Here is an 18827-nt window from a genome sequence, read left to right on the forward strand (position 1 = left end):
TTCCTTTGCTCTGCTTCTGCTGTCGGCCGCATGCACAGAGCAGCAGAACTCAGTGCGTTAATTACTGCTGTCCACAGAGACTTTGGCACATTATGAGATGTTTAAAATAATAATAATCGTGTGTATAGTAGTAATAAAGAGGGACCTCTTCATATAAAACAAGCCTGCTTTGCTAATCTCTGGGATGTATGGATTCACAATACCTAACCCATGCATACATTTGCTAAACAGCAGGTTGTAGTTAGCGCCGCAGGACGTGGAACATTTCCACATTTCCAGCCGTCCTAAACTTTTGATGGAATTAAACAGATGAGGAACTGAAACTTTATCGACAGAGAGAACGTGTTACAGTGGGACATGGATCGAATTAAAATCAAACTGAACATTCCACACACATGAAACAAAGAAAAACAGATCAAACTGATTGAAAACATCCCAATTTAACTGCATGCATGATGTCCTCTGGGACATTATTAGTGTCTGGCCGCCTTCAGTTCGTCTGTCAACCTTTTTCTTCACAAACTACATCTCAGAAAAGGCACAACTCCTGCCTCAAGCACTAACATTATCATGTTGAATGAACACACTGCATAAAGTATTTATGAGTTGGGAACCTTTGGCTGGACGGCTGAATACATTTCTGAATGGCTTACTTTCAAATGAACCTTAAAAAGGTCTCTGGTTGTGCTGCCGAGTCCAAGCAGGCGATCAGGGTAACATAAAGCTGCTTATAATGAGAACCATAACAAGCACTTAGTGGAAGCAGACTAAAAATAGTTGTTCTTTCACATGCCAGTTTCCTATTGTCTTTACTTAATAGATGATGTTAATTTTTCAGAAGCAGAATTTAATTAGACTTTTATTCTGTGCTAGGAATGGGAAATTAGTATGTTATTATTAAACAAGAGATGTGGCCCACTGGTAGCCCCCCAAAAAACCTGTTAATTAATCAAGAGTTCTTGAGTTTGTACTCTTGGTGTTTACACAGTTTTGTCACACCCTATTGAGCGCGTTAGCTAAGCGCTAAGATTTAAATTGTGTGTCCCTGATTCTTGACCGCGTGCCATCCATCTTGACAGTATGATACACAAGTTAATGCAGCGAAATAAAGCAACTGTTAGGTGTCACCAGAAATTATTGTGATTACTGTTATTATGAGAAACATTTCATTGTTTCATTAGCAATGCCACAGAGGCGCATTAATCACTCAAACACGCGTATTCATCTTCATTTTCCATCTCCCTGCCTCTCACGCTCTCTTTTCCTCATCATGTCCATCTTTTCCTTTTCTTTTCTCACTCATCCACTTAACTCCTCCATCTCTCTCCCTCCTCCACACAATGATACAAAGAAAAAGCCACATGCACACGCAGGATAGGCAGACGTACACCCAGGGCTGGTAATGCAGGGTTAATAAGATTGGAGAGCAGCTGATGGTTGTGCACATTCAGGCCAGATTACATGTAATTCGATTGGGTTTCACTTACTAGCCTCCCTCCCACTCCTCTCTTCTCTCTCTCTTCCTTTCTTTCCTCCTTCTGCCCATTGTCCTCCTCCTGCTTTTGTTGGTCCGGCCTCACAAAAAGACATGGGTTCGCACACAGAGGGGGACAGCATGTGCAGACACACACACACACACACACACACACACACACACACACACACACACACACATTCAGCTTTTTGCTTGTGGATACACATGCACACACACGTCCTTGGCCACGCCGCTGTCCTCCACTCTAAACCGAATGTGATTCATTATCTGCCTTTTACAATGACAACTCTGCCTTGAACCAGACACAAGGATGGAGCACGCGGGGAAGAAAAGAAACATTTTAATTAATCAAATGTCTTATCTGAGATTATAGATATATATAAATCTATTTTAAAATGTGTTATAACATGTGATAGCACAGCTGAGTGCATCTATGCCGCTACTCTGCGCCCAGAGACACATGCAATATGCAGACTGTTGCAGTTTTGAACGGTGTGTTCACAACACAACAACAACCAGTGCATACGCTGCTAACGGCAGCTTATTGGTTTTAGCTAACGGAGCTACCCGTGCAAACGCTGCGGTTCTTCGTCGCCACTCTGCTGCCGCTGCTTGTACCCAAGTCCTCCTGAAATTAAAAGGAGGCCACATTTTTGCTCTGTTTGTGTTGTGTTTGTGTCTATTATTCATAAGGTAATGTGTGAGTGCCGAGTTTTGCCATCTCAACCCATAAAAATCAGCCAACGTTAGCTAAAAAATTCTCCCCTGTGTTGTGTGGGATGAACACAACACTGTGTGCAGACTATAGGAACTTAAGCCAGCTAACAAGCTAACACGCTAACAAGCTAACCAGCTAACCAGCTAGGCTCACTTACTATCTAAGTGCACGCTGGTTAGTCCAGTTTGCTAGCTTCCATTTTCTCAGTGGAATACAAACATAAGTATGATGGGTCATGCCATGTTTCAAAAGGCAAGAATTCAAAAGCGATGATGTTTGGGCGTGTTTAAAAAGGGGTGGAAAAAAACAATTCTAAGAAAATTAGAAGCACACAACAGAAGTGAATAGGCTGACCGCATGTCCTAGCAACGCCGGCTGTTTCCAAAAACATGTCCATGAATTAATTCATCCTCTTTTGCGAAAAAAAATGATCATCATAGCTGTGGTAGTTTATACTTCCTTGCCCGAAAAAAGGAGACATTTCATGCAAAAGGAGACAAGCATGCAATGTACACAACATCTAAGCAATGCATCTCCTGTTTCACCACATGACACACTGGTTGTAATGTACATGTTTTAGTAGGTCAAGAGGTTTAGGAGGTCACGATCATTTTGAAATTCCCAACAGACCACAAAACCAAACATACATCACAGCCGCACTTTCACAGTTATGTCTATGTTTTCAGATGCCGCTTCTCTCTGTGAAAGAGTTTGCTTTCGAAAGCAGAGCGCCACTACATTCCACATTTTATACGGCGGCAAGTGAAAAGATGGTGTATTATATCTGGCTGCGAAAGGCACGAAGAGGGAAAGAGAGCAAGACAGAAACGCGCAAAGGGAAAACAAAAACATTTGAAAGAAACAGAGGTGAAAGATGAGGGAAAGTTGAAGGGAAAAAAAGAAAAGGAAGAGGAGGAGGTAAAGAGATGCCCACGTCATCCTGTCTGTGTGCTTTGTCTCCTCTCATCTTTTTACATGTCAGTCGGCTCTGTCATCCTCCTCGTCCCATCACTAACCTCAGCTGTCAGAAACACACACACACACACAAACAAAGAATAGACAGGCATATATACAGGCAGAGGCAAGCTAGTACACACACACTGAACACATCAGTAAACCATTGCGAGAGAACATCGGGCATCTGGCTTTTATCAGACACGCACGCAAGAGAGAGGAAAGACAGAAAGAAAGCACACAACTCACAACTGGACGAACCAAAGGGTTTAATCAGGGCTGATAAATGACAGTCAAAGTTTACTTTAGGTGTGTGTGTGTGTGTGTGTGTGTGTGTGTGTGTGTGTGTGTGTGTGTGTGTGTGTGTCCTCTTTCTCTCTCTCAACCCGTACATACCCCCTCCTCTTTCTCTCTCTATCCTTCACTATCTGTCCTCACTCAACCCTGTAACTAATGACTCTGGAGGAGGCATTGCAGCACCTGCTGCAGACAAACACAAGAGGAGGGGGTGGGAGCGCACACACAAAAAAAGAGGAGAGAGGATGAGGTTGGTAGTGGTCAGATGAAGAGAAAAAACTAGGGCAAAAAAAGAGGGAAAGAAAGGTGGGAGATGCCAAGGACAAAGTGGAGGGTAGGAGAAAAAAGGGAGAGAAGAAGGGAGGGAGGTGTGAAGTGTCACTGCCAGTGGTACCATCTCTCTAATTAGCATAGTGACCTTGGTCCTCTGTAACTGTTATTGTACACACACACACACACACACACACACGCACACACACACACACGTAGACAAGTGTTTTTTTGTTTGCATGGTAAAAGTAGCACCTGATGTAAATTTTAATATACAATCATTTAACAACTCTACATGTTGTTAAAGTATTGTACATTGTAAACGATTTCATAAATATTTCACACACACAGGCGCAAAAGCAATAGCTTGTTATTACGGCAAGTCCCGCATGTAATTGGTTTGCATCGCGGCAGGATTCATGGACACAAGGACACGCATCGGAAATGGAATAGAAAATAACAGACACGCACTCATGACATGTTTGAAGTTATGGAGGGAGTTTAGGGCCTTGGTCAGACATTTTTTTGGCATATTTAGATTGCATCCAGATGGATTTTAGAGGTGGTTTGGATCGCGTCTCCAATCGCTCTGCGACTTGTTTGCACGGCGAGATGATGGACTTCCACTTCTCATGCTTTAGAGTTAAAAAGCCGCTAAGAGAAAAAAAGACTAAGTGCGAGTGAGCAGGTGGGAGACAGGGGGAGTGTACAGCTGTAGCAGTAATCATCTCTCAGGTCAACAGTAATTACCAAGAAGACTGAGGAAGTGACACAGCTTTCTCTCCTCACATCCAGGGTTGCTGTATTTTCCTCATCTCGTTTACCAAAACATGCAACTATCACAAAGAAAGATGTCAGCCCGATCTGCCGGGTTTAATGGATAAAGGCTTCTCACAGTGAATACAATTTTATATATACATATATATACGGGACTCCGTTTCTTGACTCACGCGTTAAAAGGGTAAAATAATCACTCTGGAGACGCTGATTCCATTTCCATGATTTCGTCAACAAAACCATAAGAGTTCCAACGTGAGGTCAAAGACTGCCGATGTCCCGAAAAATAAAACCAGAGATTCGGTTCCGCCCCTTCCTCTTATACCAGCTGATCCTCATTAGATTAATATTAAATAATTCCCCCCAAAAGCATTATTTCGAATATGAATATAACATCCATTCACATGGCAAAGGAATTGCTTTAGATCATACAAATAAATTCATGATTTATTTATAACAGTTGGCTTTTCAGACCTGTGAAGTATACGGCTCCTATTGGTAATTCAAGCTATTTTTAAGAAGGTGCTGCACATCAGGGAAGTGCCCGTTTTGGCTTTGACTGCATGACTCAGACGAGGGTTACGGTATCCCTGGATACGCTACTTTGTAGCCCCGGTGACTTCCTCGGGGAGGCTTCACATGACTTTCCATCCGATACCCCGGCACGCCGAGGCGTCGTGGAAGGAATCCTCCGCTTCTGCAAGAGCGGAACAAAGCTCGCCACTGGTGCCCGTGCTTTGCGGATTTATATCTACACAACCGATGTGTTTATAATTAAATTGTTACAAGGGCACAAGCAGTCTCACAAAAACCCTGTGGGAAACACACACACACACACACACACACACATACACACTTCAAAACTCATTCTGGCACGGCGGGCCGTTGCCTCCAATCAGTGTTCAATTGAAGTAAACTCTTCACGCTTAATGAGCTCTTCTAGTCAAATAATTTAGGCTTGTATGATTTTAACTGAATTTTGGCAGAGGACAAGACGGAGGCTCTAATCATAGACAGCCTCAGTTCAGTCTGCACTCCGAGGATCAAGGAGGTCTGCGTGAAGCAGTGACCCGGGTTCACTGATCGCTGATGATTATTGGAACGTTCTGCTCCTCTGAAGTCCAAATGATTACCCCCTAGTTTTACTCATGATAACCCCCTAATTTTACTCATGATAACCCCCTAGTTTTACTCATGATAACCCTGTAGTTTTACTCATGATAACCCTGTAGTTTTACTCATGATAACCCCCTAATTTTACTCATGATAACCCCCTAGTTTTACTCATGATAACCCTGTAGTTTTACTTACGATAACCCCCTAGTTTTACTCACAATAACACCCTAGTCTTACTCATGATAACCCCCTAGTTTTACTCACAATAACACCCTAGTCTTACTCATGATAACCCCCTAGTTTTACTCACAATAACACCCTAGTCTTACTCATGATAACCCCCTAGTTTTACTCATGATAACCCCCTAGTTTTACTCATGATAACCCCCTAGTTTTACTCATGATAACCCTGTAGTTTTACTCATGATAACCCCCTAGTTTTACTCACAATAACACCCTAGTTTTACTCATGATAACACCCTAGTTTTACTCATGATAACCCTGTAGTTTTACTCATGATAACCCCCTAGTTTTACTCACAATAACACCCTAGTTTTACTCATGATAACCCTGTAGTTTTACTCACGATAACCCCCTAGTTTTACTCATGATAACCCCCTAGTTTTACTCATGATAACCCCCTAGTTTTACTCACGATAACCCCCTAGTTTTACTCATGATAACCCCCTAGTTTTACTCACAATAACCCCCTAGTTTTACTCACAATAACCCCCTAGTTTTACTCATGATAACCCTGTAGTTTTACTCATGACAACCCTGTAGTTTTACTCACGATAACCCCCTAGTTTTACTCATGATAACACCCTAGTTTTACTCATGATAACCCCCTAGTTTTACTCATGATAACCCCCTAGTTTTACTCACGATAACCCCCTAGTTTTACTCATGATAACCCCCTAGTTTTACTCATGATAACCCCCTAGTTTTAATCACAATAACACCCTAGTCTTACTCATGATAACCCCCTAGTTTTACTCACAATAACACCCTAGTTTTACTCATGATAACCCTGTAGTTTTACTCACGATAACCCCATAGTTTTACTCATGATAACCCCCTAGTTTTACTCATGATAATCCTGTAGTTTTACTCATGATAAACCCATAGTTCAACTCACAATAACACCCTAGTTTTACTCATGATAAACCCATAGTTTTACTCATGATAACCCCGTAGTTTTACTCATGATAAACCCATAGTTCAACTCACAATAACACCCTAGTTTTACTCATGGTAACCCCGTAGTTTTACTCATGATAAGCCCGTAGTTTTACTCATGATAAGCCCGTAGTTTTACTCATCGTGCCCCTGGTCCTCTCGTGACCACCTTCACTTGGTCAAATGTTCTTTTTCTAAATCATTCCCTAATGTAACTTGTGTTGAATGAATCTTAACTTAATTAATGATGTTTATGTGTAAAAATGCTTTCCGTTCCAACGCCTTTAACACTGACTCAAGAGAAAACGTTACATACCCATGTTTCACTCTATTCCAACCCATGTCTTGAATCCTAATAAGATGTGTCTCTCAATTTGAGATAATATTGATCCCTTTGTGAGCTAAATTAAACAGTGTTAACTCTGCTATGTGTATAAATAATGATATTCACTTTTTATGAGTGAGGAGAAGAGGAGACATCGTGGAAATGTGTTATTTCTGCTATCTCTGCTTTGATTCAGTTACAATGTTCAGATTAAAGATGTGAGAACTGATTATTTTTACTTGAAAACATAGATAAAACCACTTCTGCTGCTATTCTTTTTTTAAATGTATTCATTAAATTGTCGGAAGGAATCTCCCGTAAAACACGAGCACTTCAGCAACAGCCTCATCTTGTTGTATTTTTCTATATCTTATATCTTTGTTGTATTTTATATTTCATACAAAAGGACAAAAGTAAAAACAGCTCTCACTGGTGCCTAATAAAATTGCATTCAATCAAACCCAAAACTAAAAAGAAGACACCACACCACCTTTAGTTTGTTATAAAAAAAACTGTTTTACAAGGCAATAAATCTGTTTCTTATACATGTTTTAACCTTTGTCTTTTTGTATGTATATATATATATATATATATATATATATATATATATATATATATATATATATATATATATATATATACATATATATATATATATATATATATATATATATATATATATATATACATATATATATATACATATATATATGTATATACATATATATATATATACATATATATATATATATATATATATATATATATATATATATATATATATATATATACATATGATACAGTGTTGTGTTAGTGTGAGCTTTAGTTTTTAATACAGTTCAGCTCCATCTCCAAACCTCCCCTCTCCAAAAAGCAATCAATATGCTTGTTCAATGTCTCCTCTCTTTTTCACAAAACCTAATCCTCTTTTTCTCTCTACCTACTCTATTTGGTAGAAAAGCTTTTAACAATCTTGCAGATTAGAACTAAGAACAAAAGTTTCTGTCCCACAACCCACAAAACCTCCGCGTACGCTGAGACGGATAATGGCATGGCATGAGTTTTCACTTCAATCAGTCTAATTGCTCCTGAATGAGTTGAAACCAGACTTTGTCAAATCCCAATTAAGCGGCTCATCTTACAAAATGTTCGAAGCTCGAGCCGGAAATCCAACCGCGGGGTTTTTGAGACTTTTCTCCGGCAACCTGATTGAGGAAAGTTAGCCGTGGACATCAGCAGCTCTGCGCATAATTAGTTCATGAAACAGTAAGAAGTGTGTGTAATTTCCCTTGGAATTGACTCTTTGCCCTCGATTCCATCCCTCAGGGAAACTCAATCTCCGAGGAGTCGAGGGTCCTTCTCTCTTTAATAACAGCTAAACACATCAACACCGCTCATCCGAATGCCCCCTCAAGCCGTTAGCAGCAAAATAAGAGATGGAAGTCTAATGAAAAGAGGTTTAATAGAAGAGCGAGGCAAAGGTTGCTCATAGGCTTGCTGCTGTTTAATTCAATGGGATGCTGTTGGTGCCTGAAGACTGGCCCATTTTAATTGCACTCCTCTCTCATTTACAAAAGGAAGTATGCAGCGATACGGCTTTAATGAATCGGAAAGCAAGGCAAGCTATTCAGTGTCTTTCTTTCACGCGCATTGAAGGGTAATGGGATTGTGCTGGTTATGCCCACATGTTTTGGCACAGTTTTGTTGCATTGGCTACTGCTACCACACACACACGTTAACACCACGAGCCACAAAGCAACAGGCTACAAGTCATTTTCGATGGAAGTCGGTGACATTAAGCTACAAACTGACAGGCGCGACGCGCTACAATTTAAAGGCGACGCGCTACAATTTAAAGGTGACACGCTACAATTTAAAGGTGACACGCTACAATTTAAAGGTGACACGCTACAATTTAAAGGTGACACGCTACAATTTAAAGGTGACGCGCTACAATTTAAAGGCGACGCGCTACAATTTAAAGGCGACGCGCTACAATGTAAAGGTGACACGCTACAATTTAAAGGTGACGCGCTACAATTTAAAGGTGACACGCTCTACAATTTAAAGGTGACACGCTACAATTTAAAGGTGACACGCTCTACAATTTAAAGGTGACTCGCTACAATTTAAAGGTGACACGCTCTACAATTTAAAGGTGACTCGCTACAATTTAAAGGTGACTCGCTACAATTTAAAGGCGACTCACTACAATTTAAAGGTGACTCGCTACAATTTAAAGGTGACGCACGCTACAATTTAAAGGTGACGCGATACAATTTAAAGGTGACGCGCTACAATTTAAAGGTGACACGCTACAATTTAAAGGTGACGCGATACAATTTAAAAGGTGACACGCTCTACAATTTAAAGGTGACTCGCTACAATTTAAAGGTGACTCGCTACAATTTAAAGGCGACTCACTACAATTTAAAGGTGACACGCTCTACAATTTAAAGGTGACACGCTACAATTTAAAGGTGACACGCTCTACAATTTAAAGGTGACTCGCTACAATTTAAAGGTGACACGCTCTACAATTTAAAGGTGACTCGCTACAATTTAAAGGTGACTCGCTACAATTTAAAGGCGACTCACTACAATTTAAAGGTGACTCGCTACAATTTAAAGGTGACGCACGCTACAATTTAAAGGTGACGCGATACAATTTAAAGGTGACGCGCTACAATTTAAAGGTGACACGCTACAATTTAAAGGTGACGCGATACAATTTAAAAGGTGACACGCTCTACAATTTAAAGGTGACGCGCTACAATTTAAAGGTGACGCGCTACAATTTAAAGGTGACACGCTACAATTTAAAGGTGACGCGATACAATTTAAAAGGTGACGCGATACAATTTAAAGGTGACGCGCTACAATTTAAAGGTGACGCGATACAATTTAAAAGGTGACACGCTCTACAATTTAAAGGTGGCGCGCTACAATTTAAAGGTGACGCGCTACAATTTAAAGGTGACACGCTACAATTTAAAGGTGACTCGCTACAATTTAAAGGTGACGCGCTACAGTTTAAAGACGACTCGCGCTTCAATGTAAAGACGACTCGCGCTTAAATTTAAAGGCGACGCGCTACAATGTAAAGGTGACGCGATACAATTTAAAGGTGACTCGCTACAATTTAAAGGCGGCGCGCTACAATTTAAAGGCGGCGCGCTACAATTTAAAAGGTGACACGCTACAATTTAAAGGTGACGCGCTACAATTTAAAGGTGACGCGCTACAATTTAAAGGTGACGCGCTATCCGGTGGTGAAGCGTAAACCAAACGTATGTTTTTGTTTTACTATTTCCGGTCACCCATCCCTGTACATGCCATTCCATCTAAAAATGTATAAGAAAAACAATATTCTTGCCATTTTCCAGAGGTAATTCAGCCATCTAAATCTCCTGCTCAATTCACTCTCCCCTCTTCTCAAGGATTTAATTGATAACTCTCTAAGGACTGAATAAGAAATCTCAGCAATAACTCAAAGCTGCACGTGTCTCGGCCTCCGAATAGCAGTGAATCCAGTGATCGTTACTGTGATTATCATCACAGCACTTGTGTTGTCACATGGTCACCACAAATAACCTCACCATCAACACCGCCGGCTTTCTCCCCGGGGTTCACAGACAGTGATGGAGTCTACAGCGCCACACACCTCAATAACAAGGAGGAGAGGAGCGAGCGGCCGGCAGGGTGAAGCTTACCTTTGCCATCTGGGCCTGGACTCCACTGGCTTTGAGCGAAGCCACAGCTTTCTGGGCCGCTGCAGGGCTGTCAAAGTCCACAAAGCCATAGCCTGTACACACACAGACAGACACACACACACACACGCACACACACAGACAGCACAGAAGAAGATAATGAGGAAGAGGAGGAACAGAACGGAGGAAAAAAACATCAGCTAAGGTGGTTAAGCAAAAACAAGCCAGTGTTTGTGTTTTCAATGCTGCATAAATCCTGTAAATGTGTCGAAATCAAGTCAGGTCACGTATCTTCAGAAAGCTGCTAGTTCCCCCATTAAATGTGTTTTTAGGACAGAACATCAACAGAATTGGTGTCATAACAGTAACTCTTGCTTTCTTGTTCATAATCCAAAAGATCTTCTAATGTCCTTTAATGAAATGATGATGCTCTGGAACGACTCAAATGTTCACCACATATCCTCTGTAGATGCACACACACACACACACACACTCTATATCGTGTGGTGACTCAATGCTGAGAGCTTTTTTTTTTTTACTGTAACACGTCAAATGTACTGGCTTTCACTTGTCTGACATTTAATGTCCCACTGCATTGCATGTGAGCTGGTTTCCTCCCAGCACTGCCATGAATCTCCCAGCACATATGGGCTTCCTATCGTAGCGGCTAATACAAGAGACATCAAGAAAAATTCTCTACATTTAATGGAGCCATTAAAGTGATTCAGCGTCCTGTTTAACGAAATAAAGACACAAAGAGAACGAGCACCGGTCGATTTTATTGCAATACGGTGGGCATCATTTTGTGTGTGTGTGTGTGTGTGCAGTGTGTGTCTGTCAACTTGCTGATGCTTTGGAGATCTAGGATGGGGCTCTAGAGGAAGCCCTGGAAGATAAAAGGTCTGACACACACATATCAATCTGTACTTTCGGATATGTACGCCTTGTTTTAGGGTCGCATGGTCAAATAGAAGGGTGTGTGTGGCACCTGAGAGACTGTCAGTATAAAAATGGTTTTGATTGTGAGTTTATATGAGAGGCGAATACAAATAAAAAGGCATATTGACACACATGCAATAAGAAAAATGCTAAATGCAACGGCTTTGAGATGGCGTCTGTAGTCTCGAGTCGGCTGTGTGTTAAAACGATTAAATGATCCGCACTTCAAAAAGCTTCAATCCGAAATGTAAACATAACCAGAATGAGGGCTACTCGTTCTCTCCCGCTCTCCAACTCACACACTTTCATTCCGGGAACATCTGTTCTCGTCTGTCTGTCTTTTTTTGCACGATTGCCCCGCTCTGTTTTTTCGCTGATGAGCAGATGACTTTTTACTGTTCAGCACGTTGCTTTCACAGCACGATTATGTACAAATATTTACGCCGTCGCTAATGAGAAACACATCTTTTAGCCAAAATAGGACAACACAAACACATACATGCACATAGAATGTTCACATTCAGTTCTTCATTCAAGAAAAACAGATTCATAAACATATGCATGCACACCGCATACACTATACTCATCTGATTAGGGCCACACCAACACAGTCGGACTAATTGAGAATGTACAAACATACGGCATTCATCAGTAGCTTTGGGAAGATGCTTTCATTTGATTCCAGAAAAAAAATGTGAAAAGTTCCATTTCTCATATCTCACTAATGGCTGTTTGTTTAACCATAGACTATCCGTGTAATTAGTGGGAAAATAAAGCTCCCGATACATTTCACGATGGATATTCAATCCCCACTAGTCCAAAACAGAGTCCTCTTGTTGGATGGCAGTAGTTCAGCGTTATTGGCGGCGCACACAGTTTTTTAAATAGAGCGACTGTATCGATAAAGCTGGTTTTTAAAAGAGAAATTCATTGATTTTACACATTACAGTCTGCTTGCAGGTCTTGAGGAGCACTACTATTTATTTATTTATTTACACCTCACACACTTAATATGCACATACATACTTGCACTCTTGCACTTTTACTGTTTTAAGTTAATTTATATTCCTAAATTAATACTCTGTTCTTCTTTCTTTCATCCAGCTATTTTATTTTATTGTTATTTTTTATCTTTATTTTTATTTTTATTAGTATTATTGTTGTATATATCTTATATATCTTTCATCCCTGTTGTTTTTATATCTTATCTTATTTTCTGTGTAAATGGCTGCTACTTGACACAAAATGTCCCCTTGGGGATGAATAAAGTATATATTCATTCATTCATACTACATATGTGAAGGAAGAATAAATATGGATGAAGCCTTTTGTGGCTCTATGGGAGCTTGTCGAAATCTGATAAACTGCCTCAAGTGATGTCACAGCGTTGGTTGGGGCGGAAGACGACACTAAAATCCAGGGTTGTGGCGTTAAAAGAAGTGACCTTACTGGACCCTTGTAGTCCGATCCTCATCCCTGCTCGAGGTGAGCTGGTGCATCTATTTCAACGCTGTATTTCTAAAACTGTCCTTCCCACGTACCCACAATGCAACAGGAATGCAATGCCAAATCTAGAAAAATGTGGCTACTTAAAAATAATGAGCTGTATGAGTTTTCCATGTTCCAAACCTTGTGACATGTGCGACTCACACATGATTATTAATGAGTAGTATTATTACACTCCTTTGTAATAATTAAGCATGAAACACACATTATGGATTATTATGTTGTTGTTGTTGTTTTGAGAGCAAATGTAATTTTACTCACCATCAGTAACTGTGACCTTAATAGACAGTTGTTTGTGTGTAATAATGCATAGTGCACTCAAACATTCAGTGAAACTGATTGTGCAATACTGTGGTCATGTTTTTGTGCCTTATTTGATATATTTTCTTATACAATTAAAATGTATAGCAATGTTGTTTTTTTACCTAGCGAAATAAGCCTTTCATTGTACGGAGTAACTGTCTGTTATCTGTGCATATTACACTAAAATCTTGAATCGTGTTTCTTGAATCTTTTTTTATGATTCATACAGGATTCAGAAAGTTAGGATTTTACAAAAAGAAACTACAAAAAAATACATCTGATCCACTGCAGCAGGATAGGATGTTTCTCATGCGGTATGAGTATGATACTAAAGGAATTTGCATACGAACATAGATTATTTGGACAGCTCTAACGCAGTATATTTGCTGAAGTCAGTCAGTGGAGTCAGTGGCGGTAACTTAAGAGGCAAAACACTTAAGAATCAGCCAGTTGTGCCGGTTTATGGTCATCAACCTCGAGGCTTGAGAGCAACTGAACAGCTCACACCAAATGTGCAGTTAGCATTACAGTACCGGAAAATGAAGTCTACGTCTCAGCAGCCTTGCACATGAGTGTTGAGTTATTGTAGAAGCTGGACTGTAATCTAGCCTTTTCCTGCACACATTAGCTAGTCTTTGCATCTCAAGACGTCTGAGCGTCTGTTTTGGCAGAAAAACGCCAGACGGCCTTCACTAACGACATGAATAATAGAGACATTCTTTCTCCCGGTGCTTCTCCTTGACAGGTTTGGTATGATAGAACGTCGGCCTTGAAATGTGTAATTTGCTTCGACTCGATTCATCACTCCAGGAGCGTAGCTGTGTTTTCTGAACATGTATTTGCTCCTCCCTCCGGGGAGGTCAGAGGTCAAGTATCAGCGACCGAACAGACCCCCGAGAGCTGGTAGAGATTCATTGTCTTGCTCAAGGACGCTTGAGCTGAAGCTTGTTGAGTCTGTGAGCAGATGCCTGTCTTCCAAGCTGATGGAAACCCTCAAGACACACCTCTGCCCAACACGCCATTTGTACATTTCCATATGACCTAAACACTACAACCCACTCTGTTTAGTTTGGGGGAAACTCTCATCACATGTGGATATTTCCAGAAATGAAAATAATACCTCTGAATAATATAATCTCTCTCATTTGTGTCTGGCCCCCTCCCACCTGTGGCCTCATGATGACACCGGGATGAAAATGCATCTTGCTCAGTCAGGCCAGACAAAATATTCCACTCGTGAATGAAAAAGGAAAAAAAAGCTGTATTACCAAGAACGCTCCCACATGAATACACACTCATAGACACAGATGGATGCACAGATAAACACAGGTATTCACACACACACACACACACACACACATCTAATCTCCCGAGCGGCCAGAGTTCCTGGCCTAGAGCCATTAGACTAACCGAGTACAGAGGGAAAAGGAGAGAGAGACGGAGAAAAGGAGGCATGGGGGGAGGCAGTGAGTTGGGGGGAGAGTGGCAGGGAGAAAGAGAGAGAGAGAGAGAGAGAGAGAGAGAGAGAGAGAGAGAGAGAGAAACCGGAGGGAGGGAGGGAGGCAGAGAAAGGGCAGGAGACATGGAGACAGTGAGAGGGAGGGCGCTTGTCTTTGGGAAATGGAAATCCTTTACAATCTAAAGTGGTTTCCTCTCCCTTCCGTCCTCCATCCTGAGCTCTGTGCCCTCTCCCTCCCCCGGAGCTCCCACGCCGCTAACTAGAAAACTGTCAGTGTATTTAACAAAGAACATCTTCATATTGTTTCAGAGAACAAAGAGAAAAGTTTCGCTTTATTTGTTCACCGACGTGACAAGCCATGGATTCTTTTTACAGCTCCTATTTTAATGCATCTATGCACCGTTTTTATATATTTTTACAGGGAAACCTCAACCTCTCAGGGACAGAGAAGCAAAGAAGCCTTGAAGACACTGAACGGGGCCGGAGGAATCATTCAGAGCGCCAAGTCAGACCATCAGAGCGATCACAAGGCTGTCACATGACAACAGCTGTGTGCAAACTGAACGGATCCCTGCAGACTGCAAAGGAGGAAGACTTTCATTTATCTACCTGTCTCTTTGTCTCTCTACCTCTCTCTCTTTCTGAGAAGAGGAGGCCGTCTGTTCAATCGTCAGTTTAAAAGGGGTTCCCTTCCTTTTCTGTCAGCCCCAGGTTATTTTTACTCCCTCCTCCTCCTCCCTCCCATCCATCCCTCTCTTTCCAAGCGAACTCTCTCTGCCAATTTGTACTCTCTTAGTCACGCTAAGCACTTATCTTGTCCCCGCTGAATGCCTCTGCAATCAAACCAACACTTATCCGGTTGTAAGGCATTCTAATGGCCGCCTGATAATGAAACTCCTTCATTGTGAGTTAACAACTGGCGGAGAGACGCGTGAAGTCTACGACACAAGCAGTGAAATTGCTGATGAGGGCCGCGGACAAAAAAAAATGCCTATGCTGCTGCAGCTGCTGCATTGTAAGTGTTCTGTGCATTAAATAATGAGCATACGCTTACAGCTGGAGGGGTCACTTTGCATTTTGAAAACTGTCTCTCAGGGGGTTTGCATTCATAGATCTTTTCTGAAGTAAATCCAGAGTACAGTGCCAAGAAGGGCCCTCCTCCACAGGAAGAAACACACACACACACACACACACACACATTTGTGTCACTCAGAAACATACAGGATTTCACAAAATATGCCCAGATTACAATTAAAACAAAGTGTGCCACTTAGTTGCCCACGTTAGCCCTTAAAATGTGATTTCCTGTGTTCAAACCAGGCTGCAAACTTTCTTTTTGAATTGTGTATTCCTATTTGTATTATTAAAATAAGCATCAAATGTCATTCATTGACTTTTCATCTCATTTCGGACAGAAATCAAAGAGACATGGACATGGATGGCAGATTCACAGGCAGTTATGTTAATACTGTATCGGGTGGGTGCATAAATGTGCATATTCACACCTTTTTTTAATGAGTGCAGTCGACGCAGTCATGAATTCTGGGCCGCACATGCGGACAAAGGGCAGATAGTAACATTTAAGCTGTGTTAGGTTTAAAGATGGTGTTATTTTATACTTTTCTTATTGTCAACAAAGTCCCACGAGAGGTCCAAAACCAAACAAAGCTCCGCCTGTAGCTTTTAGCCTCACGTTTATTCATTCCTAACGAAGACTTGAGGTTAAATAACTGCCTCAATGCAGTTTCCAGCAAACAATACTCAAACAAGAGTAAATAGTGTATTTGTTGAGGACTATTTTCAGCTGAGCAGTAATACACATGTGGTGCTCTGGTGAGTATTTATCTCAGCAGGACTACTTGTATGTGTGATTGACTCAACATAATCTACAGAGATGTGTTAACAAAACGGAAAGATATAGAAAGCAGATGTTAAGATTGGTTTATTTGTAAGCACTGCAATTAAATGGCCTTTTCAAATGCAATGTGATCTTATATAAAACAGATATTGTTTTCAATTTGTAAATCATACTAACGAGAAGCATGAAGCAATAATTGGCCCACATAATAATCGCCAGCCGGAGCACTGATGCTTTTACTAAATCCGGTTTCTTAAATTCTATTATCCAGTAACAGGCAATGAAAAAATTTAATGATTTGAGAAGACGGAAGAATAACGAATAATTATCACTGGGTTTATAGAATCTTTCGTCTTCCCTCAGGCTGCGCTGCAACGATGTCCGGACAGGCATTTCAATGTGCTTTCAGAGCTCCAAGCAATGTGACCTCAAAGCAGGTACTGGAATTAAGGAAATGTATAAGATTGATGCACCCGGCCGTTTAAAAAGAGCCAACTTATTAACTTAAGTAAAGTCCTTTTCAGGGGAGACTCAATGAAGCGTGGTGTTTCCATTATTACGCTTTTATTTCCATTATAGAGCATCTTCCGCATTAACATTCCTGCCATCGCCATCAATTTCCTCCACTTGTCCCATTGAAGCTGATGCGCTGATTACAGGGCACGAGTGCTGTTGTCCTGAGCCGCGTCAGGATACCTTTGAGTTCAGCCCGAAGCGGAGGAGCGGCAATCATGCTGAACACATGCTCTTCTGTGCCTCTTCAAAAAGCAGACGACTACAATCATATTGATTAGTGCTTTGTTCAAACCACTCCAACAATCAAGCCGACTCTCGTCAGAAGACACTCGAGCGAGCCTCGTCCGCCACGGAGACTATTTGAAACACATTGTGCGGCGCTCTCCGTTTGGATTCGGCCAATGACAACACGCGACGATCAAACGGCTTGCTTTCAAAAGCTGCTTAACTTCTGAGTGTGATTGGGGCGCAACCCTGAGATCATCATCATGGAAACGTAAAAGAAAATGAAGATACTCTGGCGGTGCGTCGCTGTATTAAAGGATGACGTGGTGATTATCGCCCATGGGCCGTGTGCAGCAGCACAGAGCGCAAGTTGTTTTAATTTGACGTCACACTGTCGACAGACATTTTAGCCCATTGTAAAAACCTTTGGATTCATTGGGGACAAGATGAAGGGATGTATATACAACAACAGTGTGATTGGTCTGCCTGTAAGCTGAGCCAAGTGTAATCAATCCTCAACTGATGTTTTCCAGACACACATGTCATATCAAAATCTGAGTTTGGGAAGTTTATGGTACCATTGAGTGCCTTGAGTACCTTTATAAAGCACTATACACTATACATTATTATTATTATTATTGCAAGGCGTCATTGGATCCTCACTCACCTTTGCATTGGTTGGTGTTCTTGTCCAGGATGGCCTTTGTTGACACAATCTTCCCATATCTGTAAAAACAACGATAAAATATTCAGATGAGTCACTATATCCTGTGTTTCTCTTCTAAACAGACATATTGGTTGTTCTTTGAGTCGTATGCATGCTGCATGGCTCTAGAGCGGCAGTTTGTCAGTCTAGAGGTCCACTCGACAACTTCATTGCACTGAAATGTTGCAGAGACATTCTTGGTCCCCAGAGGATGACACTTTATGACCTGGGTGATCCCCTGACTTTTAACTAGCGCCCCCCACTGCCCAAGTCGGGTGCCGAGCCTGGTCCTGCTACCTTCGGTGGATTTCGGGGAGCTAGCGGAAGTTAGCGGAGAGCTAGCGGAAGTTAGCAGGGAGCTTGCGGTAGTTAGCGGAGAGCTAGCGGAAGTTAGCGGGGAAGTAACAGAGCACTAGAAGGCGCCCCAGCTGGCTAGGAGTTGAAATTTGATTTCAAGAACTATTGGATGGATTG

At 41.4% G+C, this 18827-nt stretch overlaps 1 protein-coding gene across 1 annotated transcript in view; it reads right to left on the reverse strand.

The window, feature by feature from the left end:
• Positions 1-18827, reverse strand: part of LOC306744794 (RNA-binding motif, single-stranded-interacting protein 3-like) — a 105242-nt gene that overhangs the window by 46797 nt on the left and 39618 nt on the right. The window contains exons 3-4 of the mRNA XM_079227481.1: positions 18315-18373; positions 10845-10936 (exon numbers count right to left, since the gene is read on the reverse strand). Of these exons, the coding sequence (XP_079083607.1) occupies positions 10845-10936; positions 18315-18373 (151 nt within the window). The remainder of the gene's footprint in view (positions 1-10844; positions 10937-18314; positions 18374-18827) is intronic.

Source organism: Taurulus bubalis (genome assembly GCF_910589615.1).
Source record: "Taurulus bubalis genome assembly, chromosome: 12".
NCBI lineage: Eukaryota > Metazoa > Chordata > Actinopteri > Perciformes > Cottidae > Taurulus > Taurulus bubalis.